At 36.7% G+C, this 17,135-nt stretch overlaps 1 protein-coding gene across 4 annotated transcripts in view; it reads right to left on the reverse strand.

The window, feature by feature from the left end:
* Positions 1-17,135, reverse strand: part of SLC12A1 (solute carrier family 12 member 1) — a 104,296-nt gene that overhangs the window by 86,960 nt on the left and 201 nt on the right. For all 4 annotated transcript variants that reach the window (XM_043555485.1, XM_043555483.1, XM_043555482.1 and 1 more), the window contains exons 2-4: positions 15,208-15,832; positions 2,866-3,000; positions 2,635-2,710 (exon numbers count right to left, since the gene is read on the reverse strand). In XM_043555485.1, coding sequence (XP_043411420.1) covers positions 2,635-2,710; positions 2,866-3,000; positions 15,208-15,627 — 631 coding nt within the window. In that variant the 5' untranslated portion in view covers positions 15,628-15,832. The remainder of the gene's footprint in view (positions 1-2,634; positions 2,711-2,865; positions 3,001-15,207; positions 15,833-17,135) is intronic.

Raw genomic sequence — 17,135 nt, forward strand, 5'->3', positions numbered from 1 at the left:
CAGTTCATAGTTTTCTCAAAGTGTGGTCCTTAAACCACCTATTTCAGGAAATACTTAAGTGTTTATTAAAAATGCCCAGACCTGTTGGGATGAGCACTGGGTGTTATATGGAAACCAATTTGGCAATAAATGTCATATAAAAAAAAATGCCCAGACATACTAAGTTGGAATCTTTCAAAGTGAATCCCAGGATTCTGTGGTTTTGGAACCTAACTTCCCAGGTAATTCCTATGCACCCCACAGTCTGAAGACTATCGCACTACCCTAGCCTATCTCAAGTTGTGTCTGTCTAGACAGCACAGTTATTTAGCTTTATCTTCAAAGAATTGATTGGGAAACAGCGAATCCAGGTCCTTAATTTTCAGATGAGAAAATGAAACTCATGGAATGACTTGCTTTAGTTCATACCTCTTTCACTCCCTTCTTCCATGCCTAATGTTTAAATTTATTAGAAACCATCTTGCCCCAGCCTAAGTCCCCTAGACAGAGAACAATTTTATGACATTTTGGGCTTATTCTACCGTTTGCTTTTGGGGAAAAGACAGCCAAAACTCTTGGCCCTAGAATGGTTACCCAAGGGCTGTAGCTACTGTTACTCTTGGCTCCAGCTTCTTTCTGACTTTGTTCCTAGGGTCTCCTCTTGAAAGGATCTTCCCTAAACGATCCCAAATCAAGGAGAAACTACTTGTATTTGCTTCTTTTCTTACCCAATAAAGGGAATCTAAATGGGACCCAGAAGGTGACTTAATCAACTCATTTAGCTTTAAGTTCACAGCAAAGGCCAGTAAAACTGAGTAAGGGTGGTAATAAGTTTCTATGACTCACTAAAGTCTACTTTCTGAGAACTAAAACAACAACAACAAACAAACCTTCATTCAAAGGAAAACCCACTAGACACCCATTTAAAGTAGGATATGACTACTTAAAGGAAAGGTCCTTATTAAAACAACACTGATGTCTGAAAGTATAATACACAGTTTAGCAGAAGATAGGGTTCTTCATGTTTTACACTTTTGCAGTAAGCATGAAACTGGATTGACTGTAAAGAGTAATGTAAGATCTGATTAAGGTTCAGGTTATCGCTTAACACATGGATGTTAAATAAGTTGCGTTAGAAAGAATTACTCTTGCCCTTGGCTACACTCACACCTCCAAACAAAGTAATGCTGCTTGATGATCTCAATAAGTTACTAAACTGCCCTTAAAAAACTAATTTTGCATGAAACCCTGGGGCAAACACTTGGCAATATTAAGATGCAGATTTTCCATGGAACAGCATCTACTTATTTTGGACCCTGCGGCTATAAGCATTCATTTGATATGCATCATAAAGCTGGCAAGCAGCCCTTTGTCAGGAACCCAGCACTTGCCAAACATGAAACATGGAAAAACTATGGGAACTGGTTCCAGTGTTTCAATTTACAGCTCAGCCCTTTCTTTTTGCGAGTTAGTCTTCCAGTCTGCCTTGAGGAGCAAAGGTGATAAATAATGACTGAGTAACTTTGAATGTGAATTGGGATACGTTCTGGAGTAGTATCTAAAAACACATCTGAATCTCTATGTTCTTGACACTAATGATTTATAGGTCTTCTCCAAAAATGGATTTGTAATACATTTTCCATACATAAAGTAGAACGTCACTAATTTTTATCACATTAAATCAGGAACTTTGATAAAATTCAAGGAAATTTTTCATATAAATTATATCTATATACTCTTGATTTAAAAAAAAGATTTGCCACAGGAAATCATGTTTTAAGTAAAATATAATCTTCAAAAATGTCAAAGAATCACTCAAAATAATCTCAACATCATGCATTTTCCATTAGAAAAATTAGTAGTAGGGGCACCTGGGTGGCTCAGTCGGTTAAGCGTCTGACTTCAGCTCAGGTCATGATCTTGAGTTCATGAGTTTGAGCCCCACGTTGGGCTCTGTGCTGACAGCCCAGAGCCTGGAGCCTGCTTCAGATTCTGTGTTTCCCTCTCTCTCTGCCTCTATCTCCCTCTCCCTCTCTCTCTCTCTCAAAAATATATAAAAACATTTTAAAAATTAAAAAAAAAGAAAAATTAGTAGTAGTTACACATGTTATCTCAATCATTTCATCTATCACGTTTAAGCCTCTGTCTGGCATATTTTATTAATCTTTGTTTTCTTACCACTGGTACCTGAAAGTAACACAATTATTTTCTTTGGCAAATGTTCAACAATTCAGCATTTCTATTAGTCAGGTCACATTGTTCCCACTTTTCCCACAAGCTGTTCTTGTTGAGTGAAATTTTGCCAATAAGCATAAGGGGGATGCACAAATGTCAGTATGTCCCAAACTATGAATAGTACTGTTTAAAATATATGTGTCCCTACAGATCTGTACACCTAAAACTTTAAGAACAAATAGAAATATTAAATTGAGCATTTATCTGGTTGGTAAACTGGAAAATTCCAGTCTCCCAGAAGTTAACGCTACACTTTCCTCTCTGACAAACATGGTCAAAGAGGCAAAGTAAAAGAGCTCGAGTGCAGATTATTTCTGTGACCTCCATCTCACATTCAGCATTAATGGTGAAAACAAGTTGCTTATTGAGCTTATAACTGACACTGAAAATGGTATACGGGGCATGGGGAAACATGCTTACCGATTCCAGCTTCTCCAACAATCCAAGACAGGCGAATGAAGAGCATGACACCCCAGATATTCAGCATGCATCTTACCTGTGGGCCAAAGGAGCATTGAAAGGGATATGAGACGTGATAGTGGGGCAAAACCCAGCCATGTCTGTAACTCTGTTGTCCAGGATTTGCTAACATTTAGTCCACTAGGACACGGAACAAACAGATTTCATTTGGAAACATAGGAGCTTTCTCACCAGCACACCTTTCACCCATCCAAACTTCACAACGCCAGCTTTATCCTCCTCTTCCTTGTTTTCAACTTCTTCATCTCCAGGCATTCCATCTCCGTTAGCAACCCTGTCAGCTGAACCTGGTGCCACTGCTACGTTCTGTATTTATACAGGTAGCAAAAAAACACACAATATTTGGTCAACAGAAGTCTCCAGAAAACTTTCAAAGGCAAATCAAAATAATTGACATGAAATTTTGGACACATCAAATTCTAGCATGCACATAAGGTAAGTATTTTCTTGCCCTGGGAGCTGATGGATTCATTTTGTGAGATTTCAGGCGCAGCAAAGCTACAAAGGATCTTGGGCAGTCCTACGGGTGAGAATATTACCTTAGGGGAAAATGGTTAGATTTAGGTAAATTTAGAATACAAAAAGAACAAACAAAAGAAAAAGAAACAAAGGCAGCCTGAAAGTCTATCAGAAGTGAAAGAGGGTCTTTGAGGTATGGTAGGAGGTTAATGTCATTGATGCAGGCTAACTGGACTTCTTTCTATTAACCTCCCTGGGCTTCATCTTATTCACCTAAAATAATAACAAAACTTCTCTAAACATGTCACAGTATCTTTAAGAAGATTGAATGAAAGAACACATAAAAGCATTTTCTTTTATAAATTTATGTATTCGGTTTTTTTGTTTTAACTTATAGAGAGAGAGAGAGAGAGAGAGAGTTAATGAACAGGGGAGAAGGACAGAGAGAGAGAGAGAGAGAGAGAGAGAGAGAGAGAGAGAGAGAGAGAGATCTGAAGCAGGCTCCACACTCAGCCAGGAGCCCAACGCAGGGATCCATCCCAACAACCCTGGGATCATGACCTGAGTTGAAATCAAGAGTCGGACACTCATCTGACTGCGTCACTCAGGCACCCCTATACTCATTTTCTTTAAAAACAGGAAGAAAAGGGTTACAGTTCTAAAAATATTTAAAGGCACTGTTTGGCTACAAGGATGCTATTCCTGTAGAGGAAGTTTCTTTCAGATTCTATATGCCTTTGCCTGAGAATTGCTGGATGTGCTGGTAGCATTGTACAAAGGGTAAGAAATCTTATGACTGACCACTAGAAAAGTAAGCTGAGTACAAATAAGAAGTAGTATAAAAAATGTCAAAAGCTTATTTAGTGTTTTTTTGTGTGTGATCCAATTTTGAAAAATAGCTTCCTTCTCAGTAAGGATAGTCTCTGAATTCTACTGGGGAAAGAAATAGCCCTGCTTCTCTCAAGTGAAAAACAACTCTAACTTCTCTTTTAGATATGACCTTGAATAATTTCAGATACACCCACTTAATTTAGCCTATCTGACACCTACTTGATTCTAATGGTTAGACTATATACCCCACTGAGTTCCCGAGAAGCAATATTTTCCAGTAAGGGGTTGAAACCATTGGGGGAGTCTCTTAGATTCAGCATTTAATTACCATTATTAAAGAACAACTTTGGGGCGCCTGGGTGGCTCAGTCGGTTAAGCGTCCGACTTCGGCTCAGGTCATGATCTCACAGTTTGTGAGTTCAAGCCCCACGTCGGGCTCTGTGTTGACAGCTCAGAGCCTGGAGCCTGCTTCCCACTCTGTGTCTCCCTCTCTCTCTGCCCCTTCCCTGCTCACGCTGTGTCTCTCTCTGTCTCAAAAATAAATAAACATTAAAAAAAAAAAACAAAGAACAACTTTGTTCTATTTAAGTGGCCTAAATTAGTTTACAGCTGGGATGATGTGTCCCCCTATTACTAACTGAGATGTCTCAGACAAGGACATTTTTTTCCCCCTCTAAAATGAGACTGGCATGAAATAAATACTCAGTGTTTACTATAAGGACTTTATTTGAGGGCAATCAAAGTTTTTGTCCTTGCCATGTTTAAGAGTTATTGCTTCTTTGGGCTTTGGTGTATCATTAGCATACCCACTATAATCTGACTCTAATTTGGGCTGTTTACTCCAAGAGACTTTGACTTCTTGTCTTCTTGTTCTTCCATGTTCTTCTACTTCTCTATGTCAATAAGAATTTCTTCCGAGTTTGTTCTCCCACAAGATTTTTTTTCATGATACTAGTGGACATTTGGGTAACCGATGCAATACAATGTGGTAAGTCATTGTATATTAACTACAGGATGTGGGTTACTTCTCCTAGATGCCAACAAAGACCCTACTATACAGCAGGTCATCAATAAACATTACTGAATCCATAAAGTAGGCTTGGAGGCCACCTGATCTCTACCACTTCAGAGAAGATGACCTCATTTCTTAACCATTCCTGCCTCCTATTTCCTTTCTCTTCCATCCCTATTGAGGATTTCATTTTTCATTGTTTTCTCTGTGTAACCCACATTAAAGAAGGGAGAAGAAGAGAATGAATCTCAAGTCAGATCATCTTACTCTTTTCCAACAGCATTGCAGGGGAGGGGTAAAACTGAATCACAAAGGAAGCCGAAATTAATAGTTAAAATTTAGTTTTGAATTACCCGAGGAATATCTTAATCTTAAGCATCCTCTGTCCCTACTTGCACAGATAATTGAAATCTGACATCATATATTCATATTAAAGTAAAATATGGATAAACAAAGTCTACAGAAATTGAGGCTGACCTAGCAGGGCAGAAACTGGCTATCTATACCAGCTAGAAATGCAAGTCATGGATGTAATTCAAAAATTTCCAGTAGCTCATTTTAAAAATAAAAGGAAATTAGTGAAATAACTTGGGTTCAGCTTTGAGCCCTTAAATTTTAAAAATATACCTAACTTTCATACAATATCATATTTCTAATCTTTGAAATGTAATATTCATTAGCTATGGTGGCAACCCACCTTGTAGGAGGAACCTGGATCATGGACTGCTTTAATATGTTTTACGTAATAGATCTATATCAAATATTATCATTTCAACATATAATCAATATAAAAACAGTGATGAGACATTTTAATTCTTTTTTTTTTTAACACTATGTCTTTGAAATCTGGTGTGCAGTTTACAGTGATACCACATCTCAATTTGTACTAGCACGTTTCAAGTGCTCAATAGCCACGTGTGGCTGGGGCTATTATATTAGAGCACACATGTCTATGCATTGCAGTCAATTACAGATGGATGGAACATTTGAGGTTTTTCTCCAGGCAGTTAAAAATCCTATTTTTTCTCTGAACGGATTCTATACTCATAAGGCAGCTGCATGGCTCAAATGTAACTTTAACTTTCCGTAACTAGAAAATCAATGAAAGCAGAGAATTGAGGAATGTGATAAAATGCCCAGGAATGTTGAAGAGATTATTTGGTTAAGAAATTCATTTATTTGATTTGATTTGAGAAAAACTTTTAAAATTGACACTATTCTAGTTAATGAAGATCTCACAGCCAGACCATCAACAGCTACTCATTCAGGGAGAAGGCAATTTCCTTTTCCTCGGTTAATTGGGGATCCCATGAGACAGAGCCTTAGTCACTTGCTTTTTAAAGGCAGTCTTGGGAATAAAACCTATGTTTTCTGATCAATCCTGTATTTGAGGGTTTGGTCCAGGAAATTGCTTTGCTCCCAGATGAACTCCAGTCGTAACTGTGACCCTTACATCTGGATTAATGAGAATACCAATGACTGTAAAAAACATCTTAAAAAATTGGTGAAAGGATGAATAAGATATTTAAAATTTCCCCTTATATGGACATTTCTATCTGATGGATGTCCTTCTGGGCACAGTTTAATGGTTCTTCAATTTATCACTAGGACATACACTATGAAGCAAAAGGAATATTCTATGAGGGCCTGTCAGGGAAATCATCATATATGAAAGTTAGTAGGGAAATAATTTTCTAAAGCTATTCAAAAATAGAGTCAATGTAGGGCGTTCAACTATTTCTTAGGTGAATGTGTTCAACCTGCTAGAGTTTCCACGTTTTCAATATATTTATGCCTTAGAAAGGAAAAAAAACCTTTAAATGTATATTTCTTGCCCTGACTATAAAGCCCTGATAATACATTTATAAGTACAGAATCTATTTCCATTACTTACTCGCTTACAGGAGCTTAAAACTCACTACACCATATAAACTTGGAGGCTTGGAATCTAGTTTTAGCGATGCAATTAATTCAGGGTGTGTCCCCCAGCAAGTCACTTAACCTTTCCTGGATAGTGCCAAGGAGGATAAATCCAATGAATTTTCTGAAAATCTTACTTTGAAGTAATTTACTCGAAGGCAAAATCATTTTTCTATGTTTGTCATCTTCCTCTTCTAACATGGCAAAGCAAAACTTGGTTTCACTCTTAATAAATGCCTCCTTTGTGAGCCTATACAGCAATTACAAAGTCAACTTATCATCAAAGTACTGAAAAGACTTTTATTTGAGGGTTATGGGCACTTAATGGCTGTGAGCTATAACCAGTGGCTGACAGACTCCTGGCTGGTGCATTTTCTTGGGACCAAAGTCTCAAAGAATAGAAGTTTTATGATTGTTCCCTGAAACCAGTTTTTTCCCTCATACTTTGAATTAATTTGTTTGTTCATACTCCATCACCATAAATGATGACCCACCACCTTTCGTAAATGCATTTTAAACTGCATAGCTTTAGGGAATGATTATTAATTTACCAAAAGTTTTACCTGTACATTAAGTATTCAGAGAAAGTAAAATAAAGTTCATTAGGAAGAAAGAAGGAAAGAAAGAAAGAAAGAAAGAAAGAAAGAAAGAAAGAAAGAAAGAAAGAAAGAAAGATACTTCTCTTCTCCAGTATTGATAAACTAGTAAAGCTTCAATCACATGCAGTTTAAGGGGTAAATTCCTAATGGGTTTTGCTAGATGATAAAAGATTATTTTATTTAATATGAAATGCGTGATTTTTTCAGACCCCAGAAAAATTACAAATGCATTTCTAGCTATCATCAAAGAAGAAAAAAATAAGTGTATTTATTCTTTCAATTCTAACTAGAGGGGCACCTGGGTGGCTCAGTTAGTTAAGCGTCCAACTTCATCTCAGGTCATGATCTCATGGTTTGTGAGTTCAAGCCCTTCATCCAGCTCGCTGCTGTCAGCATACAGCTGTCCTTAGATCCTCTGTCTCCCTCTCTCTCTCTGCCCCTTTCTGGCTTATGAGCATGCTTTCTCTCTCTCTTTCTCTCTCTCTCTCTCTCAAAAATAAGTAAACATTTTAAAAATCGTTAAATAAACTATACCTAGATAATATTTGCCACTATACATGTTTTTAGGTTTTCAATCTCAGGATGGTAGAAATCTTAGCCCATCCTAGAGAAACAACTCCATAAATATTTAGGACTATATGATCCCCTCCCAGTTGTTTTAAACTTTCTTTTATTATTGAAATATTTAAATATATGCCATAGTAGGGAGAATAAATAGATCTCATGTGCCTACCACTGAACTTCAACAGTTATGAACATATGGCCAGTACTATTCCACTTAAACCTCTCACACCCCTGCCACTGGATTATTTTAAAACCAATCCCAGCAAGGATCAGAGAATTTTTAGGGTTCATTTCAGCATGAAAAACACGATTTTTAAAAAAAAATTTTTTTAATGTATAGTTTTGAGAGAGAGACAGTGTGTGAATGCGGAGGCCAGAGAGGGAGAGGGAGACACAGAATGTGAAGCAGGCTCCAGGCTCTGAGCTGTCAGCACAGAGCCCGACTTGGGGCTCAAACTCACAAACAGCAAGATCATGACCTGAGCCGAAGTCAGATGCTTAACTGACTGAGCCACCTAAGCACCTCGAAAAACACAATTCTAATCACATTCCTATATTTTACTAATCAATGTTATTATGTTTGTACATTACAAGCCCTTTGTGATAAATGGGAATATTTTAAATTATGAAAGTGAGAGGTTTCTTGTTTTAAAAGTTGCTATAAACCATGCCTCTAAATCACTACTAATGGTCACAATTTATTATAGTATTTTTATTGTACCTGAAAACATATAGCTCACACAAAAATTAACTTATATTTTTGATAACTTAGGCCTAAAGGTAGCTATGTGTGTAATAAGCAGTGTAAGAAAGTAAAATCAAGGGGTGCCTGGGTGGCTCAGTCAGTTGAGTGTCCAACTCTTGATTGGGGCTCAGGTCATGATCCCAGGGTCATGGTATAAAGCCTGGTGTTGAGCTCCATGCTGAGCATGAGCCTGCTTAGGATTCTCTCCCTCCCTCTTCCCCTCTCCCTCATTACACTCTTGTTCTCTCTCTCAAGAAAAAAATAAAAAAAAAAAAGAAAGTCAAAAGATTCTTAATATTTTCCACATATACATGGGAACTGTTAGTCTATTCACCACCTATCACTGAACTAAAAACTAAAACTTCTGGTAAGTATTAAAATGAGTCTTTAGTTGCAGATTTTCACTCCAGCAAATATTTTAGGGGTGACCACTAATCCTCCTTCAAGGCACTTATTGCCTCAATTTTTATGTCTACTTAATTGGGCTTGGTGATATTTCTAATTTGGGATAGCCCCAAGTTGAATGCTAAAGTTCCAAATTTGAACTTTAACACATTTTAGAAAACACTATTTCCCAGAGAACGCATTTGTAAACCTTTGTTTGTCTATTTAAAGAAGATAAACATTTATACATTGGTTTATGTACTTTAATGTTTGTTAACCTGATTACATGTCCTTTATTTCTACCCATAACAAAGTCATTTGACATGTCAAATAAATCCTGGAGAGTAGAGATCAAATCTTTTTAACTCACTTTATACAGCATCTTGTATATAAAAGGCTAATAAATGCTTTTGATGATGACAACGAAAATGATCGAGACCTACAATTAATTCTGTAGGAGAAAGAGAGAGAAAAAAAAATTCTGTAGGAGAAAGCAACATGATCTTTTGGCACAGTCCCCAAAACAAGAAAGGAATTGAATCTCCTGTTCTGCCCATCAGGGCTGAGATGCAATTTCTTCTTTGTGGCTGAGTTCCACTTCCTTCTGTAGCTGTCAAAATGAACTGAGGCAAAGTGAAATGGGAGAGTAGGCTGAGGATGCAAAGTAGCAATAAACAGCATGGACTCTGGGGGCACCTCGGTGACTCAGTGGGTTAAGCACCCAATCTCAGCTCAGGTCATGATCTTGAGGTTTGTGGGTTTGAGCCCCATGTCAGGTCTCTGCTGTCAGTGTGGAGCCTGCTTCAGATCCTCTGTCCTCTCTGCCCCTCTCCTGCCTGTGCTCTTTCTCTCTCTCAAAAATAACAAACATCAAAATAAATAAATAAATAAATAAAAAGAGCATGGACTCTGGAGTCATGCAGACATGGGTTCAATTTATTAGACACATGACTTTTGTTTCTTGACCTTGGAAGTTTTTTGACTTAGGTTTTTGTTTTCTCTTATAAAAGATCCATAGGATTTTATAAAAACTTTAGAATCTATAAAATAGCAATAACAATAGTACCTACCTTGAAGGTGTGTTATAAAAATTGAATGAGAACTTGCCAAGTGTGAGCACCTTGTCTGATAACAAAAAATTCTCGGGGCCCCTGGGTGGCTCAGTCGGTTGGGCGTCCGACTTTGGCTCAGGTCATGATCTCACAGTTTGTGGGTTTGAGCCCCCGTGTCTGTGCTGACAGCTCGGAACCTGGAGCTGCTTTGAATTCTCTGTATCTCCCTCTCTCTCTCTGCCCCTCCCCTGCTCACACCCTGTCTCTCTCTCTCTCTCAAAAATAAATAAACATTAAAAAAAATTCTCCATAAAAAGTTTGCTTTTGCATGAGTGTATGTAATCCTTTCTATTCACAAATTACTTTTCCTAATGCTTTTTATTCACAGATTACTTTTTGTCGCTAACTACCTAATGACCCAAGTGTGAAGTTGTTCCATTGTTTTTGTTTTGAAACATTCTCTAAATGGTTGGTTTCCTTAAAAATAATATTGCTATCTTAATTTTTGTGGTATTTTATTCTTTATATAGACAGTTTATTTCAATGACATCAGAACACTGACTTTGATAGAAAGGCTATATATTTTCCTGATTCTTATATAATTATATTTTTCTAAAATGCTAACAACAATGGTGGTTAGTAAGACTGAAAAGGAGTTCCATTTTGGTTAGCCCTGTAGTTAGGAATTGTGCATATAAAGGTGGCCACAGATTTGCAACAATGTGGATGGAACAAGAGTGTATTATGCTAAGTGAAATAAGTCAGTCAGAGAAAGACAAATGTCATATAATTTCACTCATGTGGAATTTAAGAAATAAATGAACATGGGGAAGGGAAAGAAAAAGAAAATAAGATAAAAACAGAGAGGGAGGCAAACCATAAGAGACTTTAAATATGGAGAACAAATTGAGGGTTGCTGGAGTGGAGGTGGGTGGGGGGATTGGCTAAATGGATGATGGGTATTAAGGAAGGCACTTGTGGGGATGAGCACTGGGTATTGCATGTAAGTGGTGAATCACCGAATTCTACTCCTGAAGCCAATACTATATGTTAACTAACAACACTATATGTTAACTAACTTGAATTTAAATTAAAAAAAAAGTAGAAATGAAAGATAAAACCATGATCACTTAATAAAGTAGTTTAGTAATCAAAAAAAAAAAAAGGTGGCCACAGGATTATGCTGGACAGTAAAAGTACAATTATTTTTACAAAGTAAAAATACTGGATTAATCTTTACCAGATATCTAATAATCATTATATTTTTTATATGGAAAGAACTCCAATGTGCATTGTTTAGTGAAAACAGTAGAATGCACGACAATGTGTAAAATGTTTCAATACGTGTTTGAAAAAAATACAGACGGAAAATTAGATAGATGAGATAGAGATACTTATAGATATATATGTATATTTGTATAGGCATAGAAAATTTCTGGGAGGATTTATAAGAAACTGACAGTAATGATTGTCTGGGAGAGAAAAACTGAAGATCTATATTAGATAAGAGACATTTCAAGATATACTTTTCAGTACTTCTTAAATATTTTATTAGTGTATATTTTACTTTTTGAGTAAAAATCAGTGAATACAAAAATTGCCATCATCATTATCAACAATGATTTGTTCAGTTTCTACCCATTGTAGAAGGCAACATGCTAGACTTTATATGCATGTAAACTAGTATTCACAAACATCCTACAGTATCAGTTGAAGTTATGTAGCTTATATAATATTGCAGAGAAAGTAAAGGATGGAGCCATTTTTTCCTGCTTTTAACTAGGGTTTTTGGAAATCTATAATTCATAGCCATCTGTATAGGCATTTAGCTCTTTACTACAGAGAAAATAAAAGGATTTTTTCAACTATGATCTCAAATCATTGGGATTACAAATTTTGTCAATATGTATCATTCCTAGAGTTTCAGTGAAGGTAGAGACTTAAAATAACGTCTTTCAAACCTATTTTTTATTTCAACTATTAGGACAACCTTGACATGTAATTTTTTTTCTGACTTGGAAGTTATAGCCAGGATTCTGCAAAAAATCCAACTGGTTTCTGTCTAAATATGTTGTCACTTAATGTAAATACACAATTCTTTCATGGCTTTTTAAAGCATTATACTCGGGTACAAAAAAATATATCACCAAACTTGTACTATGTCAATTGCTTTCCACTTTTAAATTGTTTGAGTAAACATTATCATTTATAATTTTTTGCATACGAAATTGGTGGTGTGTCTGAGTATTATTATGTAATATTTGTTCTATTGATCATGTCTAGTTGTGATTTGGGGAACTACCATAAAAATGTCAAGGGCCACAAGGAGGTAACAGCATAGCTCATTACACTATAGGTCTTCATCTTTCATGGGAGGGAGGGTAAGCAGGAGGAAAAAGAATCAAATTCACTAACAAAGAAGAAAGGGATGAATTGACGAAGTCTCAGATTGTTCATGTCTGGTATCAAAGGATAGCACAGAGGTAGATCATATGGAGAGGTAGACTGGGCCCTACAAGTTTAGAGACACTAGTATATAGATTCATGGTTGCATTAGAATTCTGCTCCCAATTTGGCTATGTGGATACTTCTGTGGGATTTAATGATAAAGTGTCTTGATAACTGAGGGTCAAATTCATAAAAAGAGTAACTTATTACTATACTCATTCAGAATGATTATTCAGGGCATTGAGCCTGAACCTAATTTTTAAACTATTTAATTTGGTATTTCTTTGTATCTGAGAAAAAAGAGCTTTACGTCAAAGTTAAGTCTTTGTGTAATTTTCAAAAAGAATATGATATCCCAAACAGCTATGAAAACTGTCAAATGCAGCTACTGCATTTCGACTACGGTTGTTCAGATTGGCTTTTGAACAACCAACCATTCCCGGAGAGTTTTTCTCCCCTTATGTAAAGATTTACATAAGCTGTGGCTTTAGGAATTGTAAATAAGCTATGTTTCTCTCTCTAGAACATTAGTCCAAAGAACAATGTGAGTTTACTCCATTTCCTTATTAATGGAAATAGACTTTTATTTTGTTTTCTTGCAAACTGGGGGACAAATATGAGAATATTTAAATTTTTTTTTTTAATTTTTTTTTTCAACGTTTATTTATTTTTGGGACAGAGAGAGACAGAGCATGAACGGGGGAGGGGCAGAGAGAGAGGGAGACACAGAATCGGAAACAGGTTCCAGGCTCTGAGCCATCAGCCCAGAGCCTGACGCGGGGCTCGAACTCACGGACCGTGAGATCGTGACCTGGCTGAAGTCGGACGCTTAACCGACTGCGCCACCCAGGCGCCCCGAGAATATTTAAATTTTGATGATGCTAATTTTACAAAGGATGAGCTTTAAGACTTATCATGTGGAATGAGGTGGAGTATGGTGGGAGAGAATTTCAGATCTTTTTAAAGAGAACTTTGGCTCATTTTACTTCTTCAGAATAAATTGAAATCCCTTTATAATGCCCTAAGTTTGTTTTTCTGTGCTTTTTGAAAACTCCTTGTGCCCTCTTCTCACAACCAACTTTTCCCTCTTTTCCTTCTCCCCCTTCTCTCTTCTTTCCACTTTCCCACACAAAGCAAAGTGATACCTGGGTCTGATCTCAGGAGCTTCAAATCAACCTCCTTCTCAAAATTTTAATGGGGGCCGCCATTTTTTTCTGACATTGTCACATTGCTAACTTCTTTTGATCAAAGCACTGAATATCCTAGATAAAGTCTAAATCTTCTATCTGTAAAGAAACCAGCCATTCAGCAGACTGTTGCAAATATAGTACATGGGACAAGTAAAGCCTGGTGAGGAGAAAGGATAAGGGTACAGCATTCAGAGCATGGGCTCCGCTCAGGAAGTCACTCAGCCTCTGGTGGTAGGATGCAGAGTCAGGGACCCCGAGCAACCAAGGAGAATACATTTTAGAGATGGGTTTCCTTGTGGAAAGAAGAATGAACAGAAACTAAAGGGAAAACTTCACCCTTATTAGCATCTTCCATGAGAGCAATATTCCTAGACTCCCTAGTGTGGGTAACCATTTGATAAAATCAATGTTGAATGAATGGATATGAAAGGAATTGTTCCAATCAATTTTTTCTTTTACCTCAAAACCTGGGCAAAAGTAAACTACATTTGGATATGTGACAGCTAATTATTCTTTTTAGCAAGTAATTACATCCATAAAGAATGATATTCATTCCAAAATGTGTTCCAGAAGAGCAGGAAGATAAAGTGCATCAATATATTTTAGAGCAAGTTATAGAAGAAGAAATCTATGAAGTTTATCAATGATTTGCTACATGATTAGAAAAAATGCTACCTCCTGCTTCTAGCAGATTTGGGAACCCATTATTGATTTTCATTAAATAATGAAAAGCTTAGCCATTTCTGTACTTAAATTTAATTCAGTTACTTTTATATGCTTAAGAGCATTCAGGAGCCTCAGGCAAAGTTTTGAAGAGGAAGGGATAAAATGCTGAATCTTATAAATCTTGGGTTTCTCTTTAAAGAATATAAAATACCCATGTGCTCTAAAGGCTGACACCACAGTATTAACTACAGTAAGCTCCAGTGATGATTTTTCGTTTTTTTGTTTTTTTTCCCCCTCTTACAACTGCTGCAGAGGCATTCATACTAAGGTGAAATTAGCTTAGTATCTGGTTTGGAATGTTTAACCAAGTGTGCACTGAGTACACTATAAGTTTAAAGAAAATATAATGCACTGCCTCACTTTCAGAGCTAATTCTTTAGTTCTCAGTGCTCAGTAAATATTTGTGAAACACTCCGTGTATTGTCTAGTTATTGGGAACGAGGGACAGCTGTGTAAGGAAGGAGGGTGGTTTGGAATAGACTTCCCCACAAGACACTCCGACATTCATAGCATGATTAAAGAGCAGGAGATCACCTGAAGGAATAAAGGGAGGGAGGATACTTGCCTGTGCCCTGAAGCTTACCTTTGCAAGTTGCTCGTGAATCTCAAGCAGGCTGGGTCGGTTGACCTTGGGCCCGCTGATGCTACCAGTATTGCGATAGTACTCAATCTTGGGAACAGCATCCACGGTGTTGTGGCCAAAGGTTTGTAGGTAGTATGTGTTTGTGTGAGAATCATAAGCATGAAAACTGGCATCTGTTTTAGCGGTTTCTCCATTTTGGAGGAAATTGTCATAGCACTCCTGATTTCCAGGCCTAAAGCTGATTCTGAATCTGTTCTGGGTTTCATCTCCAAAAGAGGTTTCCTCATAATGTGGAGGATCAGTGTTATTATCCACAGCCGCGCTGCTCTCATGGCTCTCATTTATGACATTAACTTGAAAGCGATTGCTATTACTGGGCGTTGAATCCAGAAATACATTGGAAGAGTTGTTCAGTGACATCTTCCAAAATGGATTTTTTTTTTTTTGGACTAAGCTGTCTACTTTATGTTTTTTTTTTAAAAAAAAAATCTATGTATTTCCTCCTCAAAATAAACTTTAATGTGTTTACATTAGGGAGCTCCTGGCCTTTGTTCTAGAAGGACTCAACAAATAGATTCTTGATGTATTGTTTCTCTCCTATATATCCTTTGAATGTTCTTCAAAGCTGCCATTGAAAAAGAAAATTAAACTTGTTTCAAGTAATATAAATACATTTAAGTAGGCATAGGGGTATGAGGGCAGAGTTTTCTGTTACAAAACATATAATATCTTAAATTCATTCCATTAAAAATTACCTGTCCGGGAACTCTAGTCACCTGAGCAATTAAATCCCATAATAAATAACTAGGGACCTGCTTCAGCAAACAGAATTTTCAATGGAGTCATTAAAATATTATCTATGTTTGTAGCATTTGTTTGGACTCAGTGCAGTTGGATTTAATATGATTTTAGAAAAGATATAACTCTACCAGTGAGTACAGTAAGAGAAGATGAGAATATTCTCAGTCTGAAACACAGTTCATTGACAGTACTAAATGTTGAAACTGCAAAGTATTTTTTATAGACATGAATTCATACTATCTAATAATGATGATTATATTCCATGATGATTATAAAATTTAAAAACATTTTTTAACTTCTAAAAAATACATGCTTGTTAATTTTTAAAAATAAATCCTGGGGGCACCTGGGTGGCGCAGTTGGTTAAGCGTCCGACTTCAGCCAGGTCACGATCTCACGGTCTGTGAGTTCGAGCCCCGCGTCAGGCTCTGGGCTGATGGCTCAGAGCCTGGAGCCTGTTTCCGTTTCTGTGTCTCCCTCTCTCTCTGCCCCTCCCCTGTTCACGCTCTGTCTCTCTCTGTCCCAAAAATAAATAAACGTTGAAAAAAAAATTAAAAAAAAAATAAATAAAATAAAAAAAATAAATCCTGTGAAGATGATAGCTTTGTAAATTCATGGATCTTTTACTAGCCTCTCATCTGCTCATACATTTATGTTTTGCAAATACTATCATGGAATCTTTAAAAATATATGGGTATTCAGTGTAACGAAATAAATCTCAGTCCTTAATAAAGGTGTACGCTATATTTAGGTAAGATAATCATGCCCTGTTAATTCTCTTTAATGAAATAGTCTCAAATTCATTGAGAAGCTTTTAATTTGACTGAGAGGCAGACTACATAATCACTTCTTTTACCATCCATGATATGAGCCATCTTAGAACATTCTTTAGTGAGATTAATAGTTCTTTATTGATAACTTAAATTTTGGCTTTTTAGAAAAGCAGACAAATGCAAACAAAACCATGCCTGTCTCCTGAAGTTACTAGGCTATTTCTTTGAATTAAAAAAAATATCTTAACTTCAACTTGCAAAGAACATTTTTTGGGGCGAAACTATAAGTGAGGCTGTTATTTCTTTAGTTTTTATAGACCATCCCATGTCTCTTCATAGTCCTTGACATCCTCA

Source organism: Prionailurus bengalensis, chromosome B3 (genome assembly GCF_016509475.1).
Source record: "Prionailurus bengalensis isolate Pbe53 chromosome B3, Fcat_Pben_1.1_paternal_pri, whole genome shotgun sequence".
Lineage (NCBI taxonomy): Eukaryota > Metazoa > Chordata > Mammalia > Carnivora > Felidae > Prionailurus > Prionailurus bengalensis.